The sequence below is a fragment of the Conger conger genome, chromosome 7 (assembly GCF_963514075.1).
Source record: "Conger conger chromosome 7, fConCon1.1, whole genome shotgun sequence".
In the NCBI taxonomy this organism is placed as follows: domain Eukaryota; kingdom Metazoa; phylum Chordata; class Actinopteri; order Anguilliformes; family Congridae; genus Conger; species Conger conger.
Window position 1 is genome coordinate 61080439 of NC_083766.1, and position 22627 is coordinate 61103065.

General features: G+C 41.8%; 4 protein-coding genes across 4 annotated transcripts; all 4 read left to right on the plus strand.

The window, feature by feature from the left end:
- The first annotated feature begins 1403 nt into the window (after positions 1 to 1403).
- On the plus strand, positions 1404 to 2339 carry LOC133133571 (olfactory receptor 1496-like). Its single transcript, XM_061249672.1, has one exon. It carries the CDS (start codon positions 1404 to 1406, stop codon positions 2337 to 2339), a length of 936 nt encoding a protein of 311 aa, XP_061105656.1.
- Positions 2340 to 6839: 4500 nt separating this feature from the next.
- Positions 6840 to 8642, plus strand: LOC133133573 (olfactory receptor 1M1-like). The gene is made up of 2 exons (XM_061249673.1): positions 6840 to 6870; positions 8053 to 8642. Exons 1-2 carry the CDS (start codon positions 6840 to 6842, stop codon positions 8640 to 8642), a joined length of 621 nt encoding a protein of 206 aa, XP_061105657.1.
- A 2271-nt stretch (positions 8643 to 10913) lies between these two features.
- Positions 10914 to 17448, plus strand: LOC133133574 (olfactory receptor 52K2-like). Its single transcript, XM_061249674.1, has 2 exons — positions 10914 to 11051; positions 16486 to 17448. Exons 1-2 carry the CDS (start codon positions 10914 to 10916, stop codon positions 17446 to 17448), a joined length of 1101 nt encoding a protein of 366 aa, XP_061105658.1.
- A 3546-nt stretch (positions 17449 to 20994) lies between these two features.
- On the plus strand, positions 20995 to 21942 carry LOC133133575 (olfactory receptor 52K2-like). Its single transcript, XM_061249675.1, has one exon. The coding sequence runs from the start codon at positions 20995 to 20997 to the stop codon at positions 21940 to 21942; it is 948 nt and encodes a 315-aa protein (XP_061105659.1).
- The last annotated feature ends 685 nt before the right edge of the window (positions 21943 to 22627 follow it).

Here is a 22627-nt window from a genome sequence, read left to right on the forward strand (position 1 = left end):
TAATGTTTGAACTGTTCCATAGTATGTGGAAGTTCAGACAGAATTTACAAAATACAGTTATAACCCCCACCCCCAATATCCCTCTTCTATACCCTGAAGAACACAACTACACTCACTATGGCTATTGTTTTTGTTCATGACTGCTCTATGTGAATGTTTTGCTATTTATGGATTTGATGTTTTTCAATTGTTGAGGAATTATAAACTGTAATTCCAAGACAAAAAGTTATGGTCGTTCAAAAATGCTAAATTGTGCCACTTGGCAATTATTTTTCCATTTTTGATGGCTTACTACAAATGCTCTACTTGGTGTATGACTTCCAAACTTCTATGACTAGTAGATATTTTGGTTAAAAACAGCCACAAGGAAAATTAAGTGAAATAGATCATTTATTCAGAAATTATACAATGCTAAATTTGGGTCCGGCCAGAAAATTACCAAAACGTGTTCCATGTTCTACCAAGTAGGTGGTAAGGTGGAAAGTTTCCAATCAGAATTCAACTTTATGTAGTACCAAAGGTATAATTGTCATACTGATGCACAAACACTACTATGTCTTGGCATGTTTTCATAATTTCAAAGAAGCTTAATTCACAATAAAACCTATTTTGTTGGCTTCCTACATCAGCGTTACTTCGCTTAAGGTATCCAAACTTGAAATACTAGTGGGAACATCCACAAACAAAATGAAGTCAACTAAAAAAAAAAAAAAAAAAAAATACAATGCCAAATTTGGGCCTGGCCAGAAAATGACAAAAAAGTGTTAGATGATCAACCAAGTAGATGGAAAGGAAGATCCTGCAAAAGATGCCTACTGAAGAAGCACTCATAATTTGTCACTTTTTTTCAAACATGCATATTAATGGATTTCTAACGTGACTTATACACAGTGAGCACCTCATTAGATATTTAATACTTATTTTATACTTATTAAGTCTTCTGCTGCTGTAGTCTATCCCCTTTGAGGTTTCATGCATAGTGTGTTCAGCGATGCTCTTCTGCATACCTCTGTTGTAATGTGTGGTTATTTGTGTTACTGTTACCTACTACTACTGTCAGCTTTGATTTTTGTTCCGCACCATTCCGCAGACTCTTGTCCATAAAAATCCCAGGAGATCAGCAGTTTTAGATACTCAAAGCACCCTGTCAGGTATTACCAATCATTCCACAGTCAAAGTTACTTAGACTACATTTTTTCCCCATTCTGATGGTTGATGTGAACATTAACAGAAGCTCCTGACCAGTACCTGCATGACCTATATGCAGTGCACTGCTGGCACAAAATTGGCTGATTAGATAACTGCACGAAAATGTAGGTGTACAGGTGTACTATATTGTATATAAACATGCTGCTTTTGTTTTTTGCTTTTGCAGTCTGACAGAATTTCACAAGAAAATCGGGATGAATAACATGACTTATAACAGTCCCATCCTAGTGATCGAGGGAATCGATGTCCCCCATCATTTCATCTACCCAGTGTTTGTCCTGCTGTTGGTCACCTACCTGATCATCCTGACCACAAACATAGGGGTCATGCTACTTATAATGATAGATAGGAGCCTGCAGACGCCAATGTACCTGCTGTTCTTCAGCCTGTCCTTCAACGACGTCCTGGGAAACACGGTGCTTCTGCCCCGCTTGATATTCGATGTGGTCTCCACCGACAGGTCCATCAGCTACTCCTTGTGTGTCTCCCAGGCCTTCTTCAGCCACACCTATGGCACATCCTGCCATACTGTGATGATGATCATGGCTTTCGACAGGTATGTGGCCATATGCCACCCTTTGAGGTACACCTCCATCATGAGCCCTGCAATGGTGGCTAAGCTGACTGCATCTGCCTGGAGTACATCGATAACCCTGGTGTCCATCCTGCTGGGCCTCACCGTACGACTATCACGCTGTCGTTCCGTGATTCTGAATGCCTACTGTGACAACGCCTCCCTGTTCAAGCTCTCCTGTGAGGAGGTAACCATCAATAATCTCTACGGACTAACCTTCATGGTGGTCCTGTTCAGCTCATCCATTGGCAGTGTGGCCTTCACGTATTTCAGGATCCTGATCAGCTGTGTCTCCAAAAAGAACAAGGAGCTCAACAGAAAGGCAGTGCAGACCTGCGCCTCCCATCTGGTCCTCTATCTGATCATGCTCTGGTCTGGCTTCCTCATCATCATTTCGCATCGTCTCCAGATCCACAACAGCTACCGAAAAATGGCGGCTATTCTCTTTCACATCATTCCTGCCAACATTAACCCAATCATATACGCCATGCAGACCAAGGAACTAAGGAACAAGATTGTGCAGATACTTCATTCAAAAGTAAACCAGCTGCAGTAATCACAGAATTAAAAGTGGAAGTACTGCTGGGTAATATATACTGGATGCACTTCCAGGCATCTTGACACTGCTTTAGAGGATGTTCCTGTCCTCTTTTATATCAATGGAAAGAGTGACTTGTGTGCATTTTATATAGAGATAAAACAAACATAATGTATCGATTGTTTTATTGTCTATAAGCTTTAAAATGTATGTATACACTGTTTGATAGAAGTTGCAGACCAACTTGTTTATCACTTGGGCTCTTCTCTATGTAATATAATTTAATAATTTGATAAAATACAACAAATTGCACATTTTTAACTCCATATTATCATAGCACATCTCCCCTATTTTACGAGGAAAGGCTGTTTTATATGTCTGCGTAGGGACATTTTTACATTTACATTTTTGTCATTTAGCAGACGCTTTTAATCCAAAGCGACTTACAAGTGCATAGGTTCTTCCACAAGTTAAAGCATCAACTGTGGGACTGTGCGGAATGTACAGCAAGTGTGAAGGTTTCAGACCATGTCCATGAAGATGTACCATACCTCCTCAAAATAAGACTTAAGTTACCAACCACTGCCCATATACACTGCACAGGTGATTGGTTGAATGGTGACGTGACTTGGCCATTTGTATGATATTACCTCGCTGTAAAATCCAGTTACATCAGCTTGAAAAGTCAAACCATGTCAAGCTCTGAACTGGCCAATCAGCTGAACCATGTCGAGCTGGGAGCTGGCCTGATCTGAGCTACCAGCTGAGCTGTTTTTTCAGCAGGGCAGTTAACTTCCTGCTGTACTTTTTAAGGAGCAGTTTGATAAGAGATAATGGGAAGATCTTTGATGAGACGGGCATCCTTTATCAATAAATAAATATTAAAAACTTGTATATTTTATAACAGATATGTGATTACATAGTGTGTTCAACCTGCGCAACATGCTACATGAATACATAAATTCTCTGCCCAATCGCAAGTGCAGCACACAACAGAAATCACGCAGCCTATGCAGAAAATGCAGACATATAAAACAACTCCATTCTTCAGTGGCATACTGTGTTACTGCCAGGGCCCAGTTCTGACAGTTCAAGATGAGTCATGTTTTGTTCTAACACATGTTCTATAGATGACTGCAGACATGCACAGAGCATGCATGCATAAGCGCTCTCTCTTGGATATTATGCTACTTGATGCATTGCATCTTGGTGTCTATAGTAACAGACATCCTCCATTTCCTCTTCATGTACAACAAGTGGCTGGTCACATTTTCAAAACTGATCTCATGCTAGCTTCTCAGGGGAACACAATCTCCTATAAATAAGAAAGGTTGAATGTAACAGAGAGAGGAACAACTCAAGCGCCACAACATCCACACATTCACTGGGGTAGGTGATAACTGTGTTGACTGTGACATTGCTTCCTGAACTTGAATAATGAAGAAAAGGCTAAGGGCCTACCTGATTGACTCAGTGGAATGTCTGCTTGGAATTTCAGTTTCTAAGTTGGATCCAAACAAATTTCAAAAGTGCTCTAAATTGTTCATATGGTGTGCAAAAATGAAGAAAAACATGGTTGAATTCATGCTTTTCTCATTGAATTCATTCATATTTCATTTTGACTTAAAAGAGTGGCAGAATTATTTGAATGAATGTGTACATTGAATATTATATTATAATATACACTCATTGAGCACTTTATTAGTTAAAGGATCAATGAAGTTTGCAATGAATAGTGCGTAGAAGTCATAGCTTTGTGGTGGCCCGATCAGGGATCGATAGACCACCGGAGTGGAACAGCCAGTGCGCCGACGTCAGGAGCTAGGTAAAGTAATTGACGGCGAATATGTCCCTATGTCCGTTTTAAATAGAGCCGCACCTTGGGAGAGTCAGCACCAAGGCCAGCACCACAGGGGCGAGGCGCGTGCGGAATGCAAACCTCTAACCAATTTTGAGTGAAGAGGCACAGCTGAGCCGAATGAGAGAGGAGAGCAGTACGCTACAAAAAGCCGGGCTGGAGAACAGAGCGGGGCTGACGACAGAGGCGGAGAGAGGCGAAGCGCGTGCGGACTAAAGAGTTCAGCCTAAAGACGAGCGAGCCACCACTTGGAAAATGTGGCCGAATTCCGGGAAGAAACCCCGCGACCGAAACTTAACTTGGAGACTCACGTGAGCATATCTCTCCTGCTGTAAAACCAGTTAACCTATCCCACTCTAAATCCTAGACAGAATCACCTAAGGAGGGCGGACGGGCTGTAAAGCTGATTACCGAGGCTGGGGAGACACGGAGGCCAGGAGTGGCCCAGCCCCGGACAAAGACGGACGAACGCTGTCACGTGGAGGCCGGTTCTTTTTTTGGTCTTTTCCTTTTTTCGGTGTTCCTAATTTTTTGGCCGTTTATTTTTATTTTTTGAAAGGAACCAAATTTTTTGTTCTGGACAATTGAAATGTGCCTGAAAGACACTAAGAAAAAAAAAAAAAATTTTGTTCACACCTTTTGTTATTTCTTGTTATTTATTATTTTCTGATCTGGTTATCTGTTCATCCATTACAGTTCATTGCCTTTGTCTTCCCCTGTGTGTCTGTGTCTGTATGCTTCTGAGCCCGAGTCACTCCCCTGTCTGCATGCTTCACCATTCGGGTGGTTTCGGAATTTTCCAGTTTCCCACGATTCCATCACAATCTCGCTTTTCTCACTTCCTGCCTTTTCTCCATTTCATGTTGTAGATAGCACTAATATACCAGTAACTGTAGATTTTGTACAGTACTAATTATATTCTGTCTGTCTCACTAGTTTTGGGTAATTAGAATTTAATCACGTAAACATACCAACGTCATGTCCAGTTTCGATTCTGCTGTTTGTGCCTCTCTGCTCTATCACTAATTACTTGCTTTGATTCAGCGAAGTGTTCGCACCTGATCTCTGCTATCACTACGTCTCTTAACTCTGTGCAATTGTCTACTCCCTAATCCGAAGCCATTTGTATTGCATGTGGGTCTGTGTGTATCCAGTCCGCCTTTTCATTTCCCCCTTTTCCCCCTTATTACCACCCATTCATGTTCTCACCTGTTGTGTATTTGTTAAGCCCTCCTCACTCCCTTGCGACGCCAAGCTTGTTTCTTCCCTTCGTGTATTTAAACCCTGTCTTCAGTCATACTAGTTGTCAGAACATTGATCAAATTCTAGTGCCGATTACGAGTAAGCATGTTATTTTGAGATTCTTGAAGACACCCCTTTGCCTGTTTTTCGAGTTTGCCTTGTCCTTTGGTTTCGTTTGCCCATCTGATTTATTGGTTCTGATTTCATTTCTGCTTTCGTCAACTTAGTTTTTGCCTAGCCCTTTTGTACCTTAGATTTCCTGGATTTCTGACCCGCTTTTTTTTACGACTTTCCTTTTGCATCTCGATCTGGCACTGTGTCTCGTGATCTCTTGGCTTGTGACTTGGACTGAAATAAAGATGTTTTTGAATATCCCTTGGTCTGTGTTTGGGTCTTCTGAACCATACATAACAGCTTGGGCCTTTGTTGCCATTTGTTGTAAATGCAATTACATTATTATAAGATTTGGCGCTTGGTGCACTTTATAGAGTGTATCTTCATAAACCAAGCAGACTTGTTTAATGAGGCTCATGCAGACACCTCCTTCTGCGTCTGTGCAACACACTGGCCCCAGAATATCCACACGCCTGTGCAACGCAAACATGCTCAGGTGCTTCCTATCCTCAGCTTCTTGGGGACTAGCACAGGACACGGTGGGAAGGTGGAAAGTTTCCTATCAGGATGAAACTTTATGTTCTTCAGAACATAAAGTTCAGGTATAATAGGCCTACTTATGTACATTTAGTTGATACTGAAATCCCTTTTGATGTATTGATCAGTTTAAACAGGACCGCAATTTACAGGAGCATTTACATATAGTACTGTGCAAAAGTTTTAGGCAGGTGTGGGAAAAAATGTGGTAAAATAAGAATGCTTTCAGAAATAGAAATGTTAATAGTTTCTTTTTATCAATTAACAAAATGCATGAACAGAAGAAGTGAATGAAGAGAAGAAAAATGTAAATCAAATCAATATTTGGTGTGACCACCCTTCAAAACAGTATCAATTCTTCTAGGTATACTTGCACAAAGTTTTTGAAGGAACTCGGCAGGTAGGTTGTTCCAAACATTTTGGAGAACTAGCCACAGTTCTTCTGTGGATTTAGGCAGCCTCAAATGCTTCTGCCTCTTCAGGTAATCCCAGACAGACTCGGTGACGTTGAGATCAGGGCTCTGTGGGGGCCATACCATCACTTCCAGGACTCCTTGTACTTCTTTACGCTGAAGATAGTTCTTAATGACATTGGCTGCATGTTTGGGGTCGTTGTCCTGCTGCAGAATAAATTTGGTGCAAATCAGATACCTCCCTGATGGTATTGCATGATGGATAAGTATCTGCCTGTACTTCTCAGCATTGAGGAGACTATTCCCAACTCCATTTGCAGAAATGCAGCCCTAAACTTGCAAGGAACCTCAACCATGCTTCACTGTTGCCTGCAGACTCATTCCTGTACCGCTCTCCAGCCTTTCAGTGAACAAACTGCCTTCTGCTACAGCCAAATATTTCACATTTTGATTCATTAGTCCAGATAATCTGCTGCCATTTATTTTTCTGCACCCGAGTTCCTGTGTTTTTGTGCAGAGTTGAGTCGCTTGGACTTGTTTCCATGTCAGAGGTATGGCTTTTTGGCCGCATTTCTTCCATGAAGACCACTTCTAACCAGACATCTCCACGCAGTAGATGGGTGCACCTGGGTCCCACTGGTTTCCGCCAATTCTGAGCTGATGGCACTGCTGGACATCTTCTGATTGCAAAGGGAAGTAAGCATGATGTTTCTTTCATCTGCTGCACTAAGTTTCCTTGGCCGACCACTGCATCTACAGTCCTCAACACTGCCCATTTCTTTGTGCTTCTTCAACAGAGCTTGTCTGTCTGTCTTGAAATTTCTGCCTGGGAGAGACCTTGCTGATGCAGTATAACTTCCTTATGTCTTGTTGTTGTGCTCAGTCTTGCCATGGTGTATGACTTCTGACATTAAACTGTCTTCAGCAACCTCACCTTGGAAGCTGAATTTGGCTTTTCCTCACCCAGTTTCTACCCTCCTACGCAGCCATTTCTGTTTCAGTTAATGATTGTGTTTCAACCCACATATTAAATTGATGATCATTACCTCCTGTGTGGTATAATTGGTTAATCACATACCTTAATATATGCCTAGAAAATCCCTGACTTTGTGCAAGTGTACCTAGAAGAATTGATTTAGATTTTTCTTCTGATCACTCACTTTGGATTTTGTTAATTTATAAAAAATAATGCACTATGAGGTTTAATGCGTTGTGTGTTCAGATATGCTGTCACCTTCCTGTCAGCATTGGCCAGTCTGGACATTCTCCTCAGACCTTGCTCATTAACAAGGCGTTTCTGCCCACAGAAATGCTGCTAACTTTTTCCCCCACATCATTCTCTGCAAACTCTCGAGACTGTATGCATTGCCCTGCTGACACAAAATTGGCTCGTGAGATAATTGCATGAAAACGTAGGTGTACAGGTGTTCCTAAAAGTTTGCAGTGAGTGTACTATATTGTATATAAACATGCTGTTTTTGTTTTTTGCTTTTGCAGTCTGACAGAATTGCACAGGAAAATTGGGATGAATAACCTGACCAACAACAGTCCCATCCTGGTGATTGAGGGACGGTGGTTCTGCCTCAGCTGATGTTCAGGGTGGTCTCCACCAACCTCATCAGTTACCCTCACTGTGTCTCCCAGGCCTTCTTTAGTCACACTTATGGCACGTCCTGCCACACGGTGATGATGATCATGGCCTTTGACAGGTATGTGGCCATATGCCACCCTCTGAGGTACACCTCCATCATGAGACCCACCATGGTGGGTAAGCTGACTGTGTCCGCATGGAGCACATCGATAACCCTGATCTCCATCCCACTGGGCCTCACAATACGGCTAAAACGCTGCCACTCTGTCATTATCCATGGCTGCACCAACCCATCCCTATACAAGCTCTCCTGTGAGGATGTAACCATCAATAACATCTACAGACTAACCTTCACTGTGGCCCTGCTCAGCTCATCCATCGGCAGTGTGGCCTTCACGTATTTCAGGATCCTGATCAGCTGTGTCTCCACAAAGAACAAGGAGCTCAACAAAAAGGCTGTGCAGACCTGCGCCTCCCATCTGGTCCTCTACATCAGTGTTTCTCAACCTTTTTTCAGTCACGGCACCCTTAAAAAGTATGCTAAATTTCAAGGCACCCCAGTCTAAGATATACAAGAACTACACTCTGCATCCCTCTGAGTGCGCGCGCATGCACACACAAATACACACACATAGGCCTACACACACCGCATGAGAGAGAGAGAGAGAGAGAGAGAGAGAGAGAGAGAGAGAGAGAGAGAGAGAGAGGGGTGACTTACCATCAATGGGAGACTTGAGCCTGGGACGATGCACACAACCTAGCTATTCTGGCAGGAATGGATGAGAGGCAAACAGGGAGCTCCTGGTCCACAGCCCTCAGTCGCTCCCTGTACTTGTTCTTGATGTAGGTTAGGCTGGAAAAGCTCAGTTCACACAAATACGTTGTGGAGAATGGTAGAAGAATAGAAATGGCGCTACTTGAAGCTACTGGGTACTCCTTCTCCAATGATATCAAAAAACCTGTCCAAAGCCATGTCTTGAAATGTAATTTTTAATGTGCGGTCTTCCCTGATCTCTGCCAGTTGCTCCTGTGCCGGCAGTGGCATGTCCTTTGAGCTTTCCAGTGCACATGAACTCCAAGGGTCCCGGACCCAATCAAACTGTGCATAAGACTCCGATGGAAAATAGTGACTAAATCTCTCATCAAGAGTTTTGAGATGCTGAGTGATTAGGTCAGAGAGGGTGCTACTGTTTGAATGCTCACTGCACAAGGGAAACATTTCAAGGCTGCCCCGTTCCACAAAGGAACGCCAGAGTGTGAGCTTAGATCTGAAGCCACGCAGTTTATCAGACGATGTGAGAAGGTTTTCTTCTTTGCCTTGCATTTTAGCGTTCAGTTCATTGAGATGCTGAAAAATGTCAGCTAAGTATGCGAGTTTTGCGCACCATCGTTCATCTGCAAGCAGCTCTGCGTATGCAGATTTATCTGCTACCAGGAAGGTTCGGAGTTCTTCTTTTAACTCGTACAGTCAGCTCAAAACCTTCCCACGTGAAAGCCAGCGAACGGCCGTGTGTAGCAGTAAGCTCTGATGCTCTGCTCCCATTTCCTCGCATAGAATCGAAAACAGACGGCTCTTTAACGGCCGCGCCTTGATGAAATTAACCATGTCCACCGCTCTGTCCAGCACATCAGTAAGTTCTTTAGGCAGCGTTTTTGCAACGAGTGCCTCCCAATGAAGGAAGCAGTGGGTCGTTCGCACGTCTGGGTTTCGCGCTTTGACCCGACTGATGAAACCCTTGGCACTGCCTGTCATGGCAGCCGCACCATCGGTGCAGATACTGATACAGTTGTTCCAACTTAATCCGCCCTTTTCAAGATATTCAGTTGTCACATGGTAAATCTCTTCACCAGTCGTTTTGTCAGGCAGTGGTTTGCACTTGCCTTTATTTTTTCCAGAACCACGTCTTCAATGTCCGCAGACATATCGTTGATTCGTCTTCCTATTGTACAGTCCGACAGCGGGACCTTTGCTATTTCTTTTGCTGCTTGTGGGCCTAGCATTTTCTTGACGATGGCTGTACATGTATGCAATATGATTGTCTCCACAATTGTGTGGGGCTTTTTAGCTTTAGCTATGATCTCGGCCACAAGATAGCTAGCCTCCAGTGCTTTCTCTGACACCTTTGCACACTTCATCATTATTTTCTCCTGTTGGCTGTGTTGGTTTTTCATACGGACAAAATACTCTGCTTCCTTTTTGGCTAGAGAAGGATGGTTTGTTGTCAGGTGCCTCAGAAGTTTGCTCGGAACCATCGCTTGGTTTGACAGTCTCATGCCACACACTAAGCACAAAGGGAGAGGGCACAACGGAGCCCCACTAGAGATGAAGCCATATTTAAGGTAATTGTCGTCATACTGTGTTTTTTTTGTCTTGCTGCTGCTGGCATCTACCTTTGCTGCAGAGTTAACACTGGATGATGAAGTCGATTCAGATTCAGAGTCAATGTCTGCTTCTGGAGCTGGAGCCTTTCTTTTCAAAAACCGTTCCATTGCTAACTTTTTCACTACTAGCTTGTTTATATTTTTCGTGGTAATGAGAGAGAAAAAAAACAATGCAGGCTAATTACGCAGTCTCGTTGGTTACGTTGACCAGAGCATTGATATTGTGATAGGCCTATTGCAGGGCACGTGAGACCAATTTTGACATGAGGCAGAGCATTAGTTTAGGCTCACTATCGTATGGGTGCATTTAAATTCATTTTATTTATATCAACGTCAGCATATATCATTTTACATAATGTTATATGTATTTTCTAGAACTTTTTGACGGCACCCCTGACAAAGCCAGACGGCACCCCAGGGTGCCGCGGCACCCCGGTTGAGAAACGTTGCTCTACATGATCATGCTCTGCTCCGGCTTCATCATCATCATTTCGGAACGTATCAAGATCCTCAAAAGGTATCACCCGGTGGTGTCCATGCTCTTTCCCATAGTGAATCCCATCATATACGCCATGCAGACCAAGGAACTAAAGGCAAGGATTGTACAGATACTTCATTCGAAAGTAACCCTGCAGCAATAATTCTCTGAGCTAACTGCAGTGCAGTATAATGGATGCACTTAGACTTTAAAGACTTTAAAAATTTAATTAAATTTAAAGCTCCACACTGTCATAGATATATACAGTGTGCACCATAGGTCTTGCACAATGTTATATTTTTCATCAACAATTCATGTGTCTTCAGCTTTTATTACAGCATATTTTTATACATTTTGGTTTCACCATGCAAAAATAACAGTACTTTATATACAGTCCCCCCCCCCCCCCCCATTTCAGGGCCCCACAATATTTGGGACAAATGGCTTCACAGGTGGTCGACCCAGCTTCCTTGATTGCTGCTTAGTCTGGGAGCCACATGCCTTTTGTTAATCACTGTGTATTCTGAAGTCTCTAGTTGTGCTTTGCTGTCTTCATTTTATCTGTTTGCGACCTGTGCTTTATTTTGTAATTAAAGCACCACTTCACTGTTAATCCTGCTACCTATCTTGGGTTCACACAGGTACATCTCTCTTGGGTCCTCAGTTACGACATGACAATAAACATAATCCCTGAAATCCCAACAACCAGCTCTGTGGTAAACCATTTATTTTGGAAACCCTAACGACAAACATTATGAAAATAAAGCAGGCTTAGAACAGCACAAAGTCTCAGAAATGTTAACTTCTGTAAGGATTTGGATTGTAGCAGAGGGGGAACAAGTTAATTTGACTCAAATATTTGGCTTAAATGTTTTTACATTTTGTAAGAGTGGTCAAAGGTGCAGTGGAACCATGAGAAGCCCAGAGATAGCTTGATGCATGTCCTCTGGTGCTGCACATCATACCTGCACCTTACAGTCTATGCCTGGCACCAGCACCCCCAACACAACAGAGGCCCCACAAGGCATTAAGTCATCGTTACTGCCTGCCACCAGAGGGAAACATAGGACTGAGTATGTGTTTGTCCTCCTTAGTGAACCATCCCTGTGATCATTATTTCTGCCTGTGTATGCAAGTTCCCTTGTTTATCACTCAGTGACGGAGTCTGCTCTTCTTCCAGTCTTTTGATGTTTTCATTGTACCCATTTTAACTTTGTTCTTGTCTTTATTTCCTTATTGAACCCTGTGGGGTAATTTGTACTCAACATTTGATCCATCCTTCCTACTTTGGAGCGTTGAACAGCCACAGAAGAGTGCCTGGGGACTAACTCCAGTTCTGAGGCCAATGCCTAGGTCAAGGCCAGTGGCAGCATTCCTAACCCAATACACAAATAGACCAATAGTCAAGGCTAATGGACAGTACAAATCACACTTTCCCCCTACACACAACACACAGCACAAATAAAACTCCCTATAAAATCCCTTTGCAACAGACATCATTCATTTGGTCCAGCTCTCTCATCCACATCAGTCAACCTCCACTGCTTAGTCTGGATAAGTTGTACTAAGGAGTACAAGAACATTTTAAATAAGGTAGGACAACATAATAAACATGTTAAACCACATATGTCTCAATGAAACAATCATTCAAGCCAAACTTTGGACAACTTGCAAATGTTGGAAAAGACAACACAATGTTTTCTATTAGGATTTAGCCACGCCAAGCCATGTAAAATATGCCTTTAGCAGCCTTCATAGTTTATCATGCTGTAGGCTACAGAGCTCTAATTTTGTTTACTTTGTGCACAAATCGTCTGTTAAGGCTATATGTAACTCGCTTAAACAATGAAAGATGATTGTGTCAAAATGGTCACTATTTGGCCCGAAAAAAACTCCATGGTTGCTTTAGCTGTACTTTTTGGATCATTGTCCGGTTGCATGATGAGGTGTCCAATCAGTTTTGATGATTTTCTTTCTGTATACCTTTAAGTGAGCAAGTTCCAGTGGCCGCCATACATGCCCAAGCCATATCACTACATCCACAATGTTTCACAGAAGTGGGGGGTGGATCATGGATCTCCACACTTTCCTCTTTCCATCACTCCGGTTGAGCTTTGTCTCATTTGTCCATGAGACTTAATTCCAGGTTTTTAATGCATGTTTTTGCAAACTGTAACCTGGTCATTCCATACCCAAGGCTTGCCAGTGGTTTGGGCCTTGTGCTAAACCCTCGAAGGCTATGCTGGCGAAATGTTCTCTTGATGGTCATCTTTGACACATCTACGCCTACAAGGGGATTTTTCTTCACAATTCAAAGGATGTTTCTGTCATCCACTACACTGATCTTCAATGGTCTGCCAGGTCATTTGCCATTGCTGTTGCCATTGCAACAGTTGATTTTGACACACCACATTTTTTGGTTAAGTGGTTGACTTACTCAGATTTCTCAGCCTAATGATGGCTTGCTTTACTTGCCCTGACATTTCTTTGGACCTCATGTTCAGAGATAAGCCTGCAGATGGCACCCCAAGAATCAACTCCAGACCTTTTGCTAGGTCTTTGGTGCATGAGCTAACAATGAATCGTATCACACCCATCTGATAAATATTTGAGTAGCCAATTGTCCAATTACTTTTGGAAAGATTTGTGGGACTATGTATAAAAATGGCTGTAACTACTACACTGTTCACCAAATATGGATGTCAAATTAAAGCTAAAAGTCTGCACTTTAGTCATTGGTATAATAGTAATCGTTGGTTTGTTAGAGAGCAGAGTGAAAACATAAAATGTGTCACCGTCCAAATACTTATGGATTGCACTGTACAGTGACCTCAGAAAGTATTCAGATCCCTTCATGTTTTGCACACTACTGTGTTGTAGATTTAATTTTAAATTTAACCATAGGATCTATTTAAATCTTTAAAAGTGACATTTTCTGAATCGTCTTTCATTTCTCTTGGCCACTATCGGTGACTCTGTGATTTGAGTGTTTCTACATTTTCTTATTCATCATCGTCATCTTTTTCTTCTGGCTAGGGTGTGAATTGCAGCCCCTAGAACTGTATGGTAAAACATTTTCAAATTTGGCACACTGATTTGGGCTCACATAAGTTATCAGATGGATTTTTGATTTTCAAAAGCGTTATTCCATCACAGCCAAACGAAAGTCAGCAAATAGGAGTGACCTCATAGTTCAGCAACCTTAAAAAAGTAATTATTATGGTGATACTGTGAGAGGTCCCAAAGCTGAGGCATGGCAACTTTTCTTGTCAATGTTTTGATTTAGATTTTCAAAATCATTTCTTCTTAACAGGCAACAAAGCCGTGAGGGCACATCTCAGCAATGCTTTCATGTGTTGATACCAAACTTGGTATATGGACTCAGGACTCCTGACTGAGGATGTGGAAAATGTTTGGTGTCATCTGACCACCAGGAGGCACTGCTATAAGCAAAAATGCATCTCGGCTAATAACTGTTGAAGTATTTTGCTAAAAAAAAAACAGATTCTTACTTATGTTGATACCTTCGTAAATCCCAAAGCTGAGACATGACAACCTTGATGTGGCTGCTATATTGGACTTGATCAAAATGTTTAAAAACATTTCAACACCCACATATTTTGTCCAATCTTTGCCAAACTTGGCACAGATCATCTTCAGACCAACCCTCAAAAAACTTCTGTGATGCATTTTTGTTTTCAAAAACATTCATCCATTACAGCCAAATCAAAGGCAAATGCCCTAAACAAGACATGAGCTCATCTCATTTACATAGGTCACTATTACTTAGGTCAAATGACATAAAACATTTAACATGATCTGATCAAGTTGCCATGATGACCCTGCCCCCTGCTGGACTACTTGCCCCCCTTCAACCCTGCTTGCAGCTTTAATTTAAATTACAATTGTGGACCGGTCATAATATGCCTACTCATAATAATGGCATATAATATAAACACGATATACAGTATATAAAAACTGTTGCAATGACTCCTCAGCCTCTTGATCTGGCAGTTTGGGATCTACATAATGAGAATCTGCTTTTGTTCACTTGGAGCAATTTACCATTCATTATGACAGAGGCATTGATGTAATTAGATATTATTAAGCTGTATTTCCTTAATAGGCCAAATTGTAGGACAGGATGGTGCCTGTAGACTTGACATTCCAAACATTTGCCAACCTTCACAAACCAAAAAAATGTAAAAAAAAGTTTTTTATAAACATTAAGTGGGTGGTACATATTTCAGCATTTGGAAAAACTTATATAAAAACGTAGAATATTTCTGCGAATATCTTTAATGGCGATGCCATTATAAATTTGCCACATTCCAATCAATTTCTAGACATATCTCCCCACGGACATGCTGGATCCGTAACAGGCGGCTTGTGAGCAGTCACATGTGGGTTACAACAGCCTACATTACAGCGTCCCTGAGTGAGTGAGTGACCTGAACTGAATTATTGGCTTTCTGCCCCAGCCACCGTGGGCGAAAAAGAAAAATTTGTGTTGTGCAGTGGCCATTTCAGTCTCCAGACTTGAATTCCATCAAAAACCTGTGGTCTGAACTGAAGAGGGGTCCATAAGTACAAACCCAATGATATCAATGATTCTGAAAAGTTCTACATGGAGGACTTTTTTCAGTGTATTACATCAGATCTGATTCCCTAGGCTGCATGTTAACACTGCAGTACATTTACATTTTTTTACATTTTTGTAATTTGGCAGACGCTTTTAATCCAAAGCGATTTACAAGTGCAGTAATCTGTCAGAAGCAGCATCACCTATCTTTCAATTCATTACATCATCACTGAGACTGGGGGCGGTCCTCTCCTGTCTCCAAAATGAGTGACAATACAGAGAGGGGAGGGCCCCTAAAGGGCAGGATAAAACCTGAGAGCCCATCAGGATGAGAGGACTGGCCACCTGAAACCTGAGACAGGTATGACCTCGCCTTTACACCACTCAGTACAGCCATAGAATGTTTCAGTTACTTTGCTGAGAGCAGCTACTAGATACTGTGTGAGCACAGGAAAGAATGTAGATCATTCTAGCAGATCTGAGAAGTAAAGATGTTATTACAGCTACAGAGCAGTCTTTGCATTTGGACAGTTATCAATTTCAGTTGGTACAATTTTTTATATTTTGGCTCTGGATTTGAAATTAAACAACGAATGTGAGTTTAAAGTGCAGACTTAATTTGAGGGTATTGGCATCTATATCGGGTGATGTGTGTAGGAATCCCATCACTTTTGTATATGTACTCCCCGCCATTTTAGGGGACCAAAAGTAATTGGACGGTAGGTTTCTCACTTCTGAATAGTCAGGTTAATTCAATCGCTTCCTTGGTGCAGATATAAGAAATCCTCCAGCATAAAGTTTTGATTTTAGGCTTTCGATTGCCTTTGAAGTCTGTTATTGCTATTTGTCAACATGAAGCCCAGAGTAGTGCCAACGACAGTTTAGGGAGTTGTTTGTATAATGGAATTTGAGCAGTGGGATTTCTCTGATCACATGTGAATTTCTTACGGTTTTCTATGGGTTTCAGGCACTGATGGCAGAGATGGAAAATACATCGTATGTACCTTTAAAACAGCCTATCGTGTTCACGTTGGAAGGTTTTGACATAACCAGGCAGCAGGGGTACCCCCTGTTTGTGGTCTCGTTTATCGTGTACGCCATGATGCTGCTGGGAAACCTCACCGTGGTTACGGTGATCGCCAGGGACACCAAGCTCCACAAGCCCATGTACGTGATGATGTGCAACCTGGCAGCGTGCGACCTGCTCGGGGGCACAGTAGTCATGATCCAGCTGATGTCCCACTTCCTGACAGGGGACAAGTCCATCGGCTACGTGGCTGCAATAGTCCAGGCCTTCTGCGTGCACACCTACGCAGCGGCTACTACCACCATCCTGGCAGCCATGGCGTACGACCGCTATGTGGCCATCTGCCAACCGCTGCATTACCACTCCATCATGACCACAAGGAGGCTGGTTGCACTCTGTTTTCTGGCCTGGTTCATTGCGGTCTTACTGATCATGATCCTCTTCATTCTTAATGTGGGAACACCGCTGTGTGGGACGTTAATAATGCACGTCTACAGCACCAATCGATCCATTCTGAGGCTGGCGTGCGCCCCCACCCCCATTAACAACACGTATGATTTGTGTGCAAATTGGTTCGTAAGTACGAGCACCTTCTTAGTCATCGCCTTTTCCTATGTGAAGATCCTGAAAGCGTGCGTCGTCAAACAGGAGAAAAACAGTCGGAGCAAGGCCTTACAAACATGTGCCTCCCATCTCACCATTTATATCCTCTTTGAGACCTCAGTGTTCATCATTACCTTGACCTACAGGTTGCAACAGATCAGCCCAAACGCCAAGAAGTTCTGTACCATTCTTTTCATCATCGTGCCCCCCACAGTCAACCCAATCATTTATGGCATCGCCATGAAAGACATTCGCAGAAATATTATGAAGTTTTTCAAATGCACTGTCTTGCTGAAATAGGGAAACCAGCGAGTACTGAGCTCTCCAAATAACATTTTTAAAATACAATTTTTGTTTTCATCACAACATTTCTGGCACAATACTCCAACTTTTTTCCCCTGATGAACCTTCTGCACAATGTAAAAGCATATTTAGCCGCCTTTAAAAAATATATATATATATATATTTACTTATTAAATAAAACTCAAAACTCAAAGAATATTATACAATAACAATAAAAACAATTCATCCATATACCTGCACTAATTGCCCATTTGTGCAATTACTGTATTTATTTAATCGACTAGTGTATTTTTATATGATGTCATTTGTTTTTTCTCTAACGCACATTCAACACCTAGTGTTCTGTACAGCTCTGAACAAATACCAATTTGTCTCGCAAAAGAGAACGAAAGCCAGTTAGCATGTCAGCACACTGTTACACTGTGGCAGACCAAAGGCTTGGAGAGGATGACTGTCAGCGCCAACCGTATTACAAGAAGAGGAATGTCGAGCCTCCAGACGACATCCTACAATTTGGCCTTTGAAATAAATAGTTTCATAATATCTAATTAATGCCTCCATTTCGTAGATCACACACTATCAAATCAAGAGGCTGAAGAGTCATTATGTAACATTGAGGAACAAATTTCAGCATGAGGCTGTCAGTCAGCAGATCAAGAAAGTTTTTCTGTGTGTGTGTGTGTGTGTGTGTGTGTTTGTGTGTGTGTGTGTGTGTGCAGAACTGCACCACAGAATAGGTATTTAATTGTAATTCCATTAATCACATTAAATAGTCGCAATCACAATATCAATGAAAATAATTACAATTATTATTTTTGTCGTGCAGCCCATGAAATCGATGAATACACTCATCTTGGGAAACACTTTTATTTTAAAGGAGGCTCAGGTTTATGGTCAATGTGCAGACATCTCTACTGGCTATGAGGGAGTGAATTTCACTGTGGGTGTCACTGGAGAAACATATGTAAATGATTACAAACACAAGGACACATAAACCCTATAAAGGAAGAACACAAATATCCATACAGGACTATCATAATGTTATTCTAGTATAAACTGAATATACACTCAGTGAGAATAGGATAGGCTACAGTAGCAGCAGACCAATAAGTCAAAAAGATAAGTCTAATAAATTCAAAATAAAGTGCTCACTGAGTGCACATGGCCACACTGCATTGAGTGTTCTCACCAGTACAGGCTTGCCATCTTTATCTAGGAGTTGAACCAATGGTGAATAACCAAGGGAAAAATATCGATCTGCACAGCGCAATACAAATTTCAGGTAAATCTCTATTCCAAATCTTTATACTGAGTGTTAATTCCAGTTTCTAGCAAATTAGTTCTCATTTTGTCAATCAACTTCCATACTTCACAGATTGAATAACCTTTGAAAAGACACTGTAACCCATGGCTATAGATAGATAGCTAGTTTTGCAGTGTAACATTACACATAACTTACAGCGGAGCTTAAAAGTATTTTAGCCTATTCGACTAGCCATTTTAGTAGGTTTAATAAAGCTAGCTAGCTAACTAAAGTTACCGCAATGCCATTAAACTTCAGTTTTAGCTAGAACAAACTCATCTCAATTTAGCTTTAAACACTCACCTTGCAACGTCGTCTTTCTGACAATTACAGCATAATTGCCACACTTCGGTAGGAAACAAACGGTTGTATTATGTTACGATAGGGAGGGCAAAGTGGAGCTTTATAATGTAGACCGCTGTGTGCACGTGAGTTCGCCAATACATTTCTCACAGAAAACGTAATTTGTCCACTTTTTTTACTTCACAGTAGAGGTGATCAAACTTACAATAACTAAGTGCTAGCGTGTTCTAAGCCTTTGTTGGTTCCTGTACGAGGTTAGCGTGATGTAGCTAGCATACGCGAAAAGCACAAAGCCATACAATTTGCTTTTTAACGGCACTTATCGAACGATAAATAAAAGCATTCGATTACGTTCAACGGCACCAAAAATTTCTGTCGCACCGTCCATAAATGGCAAAAGTCCCACCATAGGATTGTTTTAAACCTTTAAAAGTTATACATTTTCTGAATCGTCATTAATTTCTCTTGGCCGCTATCGGTGATTCCGCGTGACCCAACAGTTCAGTTGCGATGTAAATTACGTTAGAAGGATACAACACGGTTATTTGCTACTTAAACGTAGACGCACGCTCAAGAGCGTTAACATGATTGAAGTCTGACATGTCTATTGTCAAAATCCATTGAAACTATTCAAAAGTAACCAGGGACTTTGGACTTATAAGGCTGGACATACCGAGTATCCAGCGAATATACAGTCATAATTTTGACAGTTCAAACTGCCGCCAACTGCCATGTATGAGCGCGTGAAGTAAACCGATCTGGCAAACAAAAACAATACTTATTAATATTGTTAACAGTGAAATTACAGAGTGATTCAATGTATTAGCTACAAAATATTCACAATTTTTATTCACTTTTCCCCCGCAAGTTCGTGCTCATTACATCGGGTTTATTAACGGCACTTTCTAGAATATTACGACTCGAGAAAGAATGTGCGCATGCACCCCCTACAGGCAATGATGTAGCCTACCTTTCGTTCGGTACCAAATTATAAATACCAGGGAGCTATTAGCAGTTTTCTATTCATGCATATTAATATGGGTACGTACAGTAGCCTATAAACGGATTATCGGCCCGATTCTAGTAGGGGTACATGGTGAACTGAAATTTGAAGAGACTTGAGTGAAGAGCGTGAGCAGACGCCCTTTTTTTGCTTAACCTGCCCTCTAAATGTCTGTGCATGACTTATGATGATTTAGTATTAGGTGGACGTCTTGTAAAGTGAAATAATAAATCAATTCAGAAACTGAGCAAGTTGGCAAACTGTCCATCAAACTGAAGAATATAATATATTTTTTAATGTAGGGTTTGTTCTTTGATATTTCGTGAGAAAATAAATGCTTTGAATTAACTTTTGACTGAAAGTAATTTGGAACAGTTTTATATGAACTGTCTGTTTTTTCCTGTTGAGGTGAACATTGATAGCAAATGCTGAACCAGGACAAGAACAGATATGCCACACTACTACAGTAATAATCTATCTCACAGGGAGGCTGAACCTGTGGCTCTGATTCCCTAGGCTGCATGTTACACTGCAGTAATATGTCAGAAGCAGCATCACCCGTGTTTCAATTCATTACATCATCACTGAGTGTGGGGGCGGTCCTCTCCTGCCTAAATGAGTGACAGGACAGAGAGGGGAGGGCCCCTAAAGTGCAGGATAAAACCTGAGAGCCCATCAGGAAGAGTGGACTGCCCACCTGACACCTGAGACAGGTATGACTTTGCCTTTACTCCACTCAAAGTACAGCCATAGAATTTGTTTCAGTTACTCTGTTTCAAGATGAGGACAACTACTACACGATACCTTGTGAGGGTTGGTAACAATGCAGATCATTAGAGCAGACCTGAGAAGATGTTATGTTATTACAGCTATAATGGGATTTCTCTGATCACTCGTGAATTACGGTTTTCAGGATCTGGCACTGATGACAGAGATGGAAAATATGTCGCAAGTACCACTGAAGCAGCCCATTGTGTTCAGGTTGGAAGGTTTTGACATAACCAGGGAGCAGGGGTACCCCCTGTTTGTGGTCACGTTTATCGTGTACGCCGTGATGCTGCTGGGAAACCTCACCGTGGTTACGGTGATTGCCACTGACGCCAAGCTCCACAAGCCCATGTACATGATGATGTGCAACCTGGTAGCGTGCGACCTGCTCGGGGGCACAGTAGCCATGACCCAGCTGATGTCCAACTTCCTGACAGGGGACAAGTCCATCGGCTACGTGGCTGCAATAGTCCAGGCCTTCTGTTTGCACACCTACGGCTTGGCCGTCCCCACCATTCTGGCAGCCATGGCGTACGACCGCTATGTGGCCATCTGCCAACCGCTGCACTACCACTCCATCATGACCACAAGGAGGCTGGTTTTACTCTGTTTTCTGGCCTGGTTCATTGCAGTTGTCCTAATTTTGATCCTCCTCATTCTGAACGTGGGAACGCCGCTGTGTGGGACGTTAATCAAGCACGTTTACTCCAGCGACCAATCCATTCTGAGGCTGGCGTGCTTCCCCACCCCCATCAATATCATCTACGGTCTGTGTGCAAATTGGACCTTGAGATCATGCACCTTTTTAATCATGGCCTTTTCCTATGCGAAGATCCTCAAAGCATGTGTCGTCAAGCAGGAGAAAAACAGTCGGAACAAGGCCATACAGACGTGCACCTCCCATCTCACCATTTATATCCTCTTTGAGATCGCCGTGTTAAACATTATCTTGACGTACAGGTTACAAGGGGTCAGCCCCAACATCAAGAAGTTCTGTGCCATTATTTTTGTCATCGTGCCCCCCACGGTCAACCCAATCATCTATGGCATGGCCATGAAAGATATTCGCACAAATATTGTGAAGTTTTTCAAATCCACTGTCTTGCCAAAATAGGCAAAACTACCAAGTACTACCAAGTTACCCAAATAATATTTTTCAAATGTATTTTCACAACTATGTCTTTAAAACATTGTTCTACAGAAAAAAGAAAACAGACTTTTTCCAAACATACTTGTAAAGTTGAGGTTCAGGGGGTGGTATAAACAATTATCATTTAGTTACAGCATTATTAGTCTCCATACCCTTCCACAACTTCAGACACTTAAGGTGATGACCTACAATGGCTTTCCTTTGCTGTCCTGAGGACAATCATTTATCGCACAATTTGAACCATCCTCTATTTTTTCCCTCTGAACCTTTTGCATTACAAAAAGCTTACCAAACCTACAACATTTAAAAAACTAATGATAATGTCTTTTTTTTTAATAAAGCACAATAATGACAAGTTAGTTTATAGTTCTGTTGTCCTTTGTCATATTTCATTTGTTTGAGTTATAATAGAATATTTAGAAAAAACAATAAAAACCATTCAACACAACAAATGATGTGTCAGATGGCATCTATATACATACTGTAATTGCCCGATCTACTCTATTTTATTTCATTTACTTGTCTACGTTTCTATTATGTAATTTTTTTTTCTCTAAAGCACTTTGTGTTCTGTACAGCTCTATACAAATACAGACCATTTAATCTCTCAGGAAATTAGCATTTTAGCACTGTCACACTGCAGCAGACC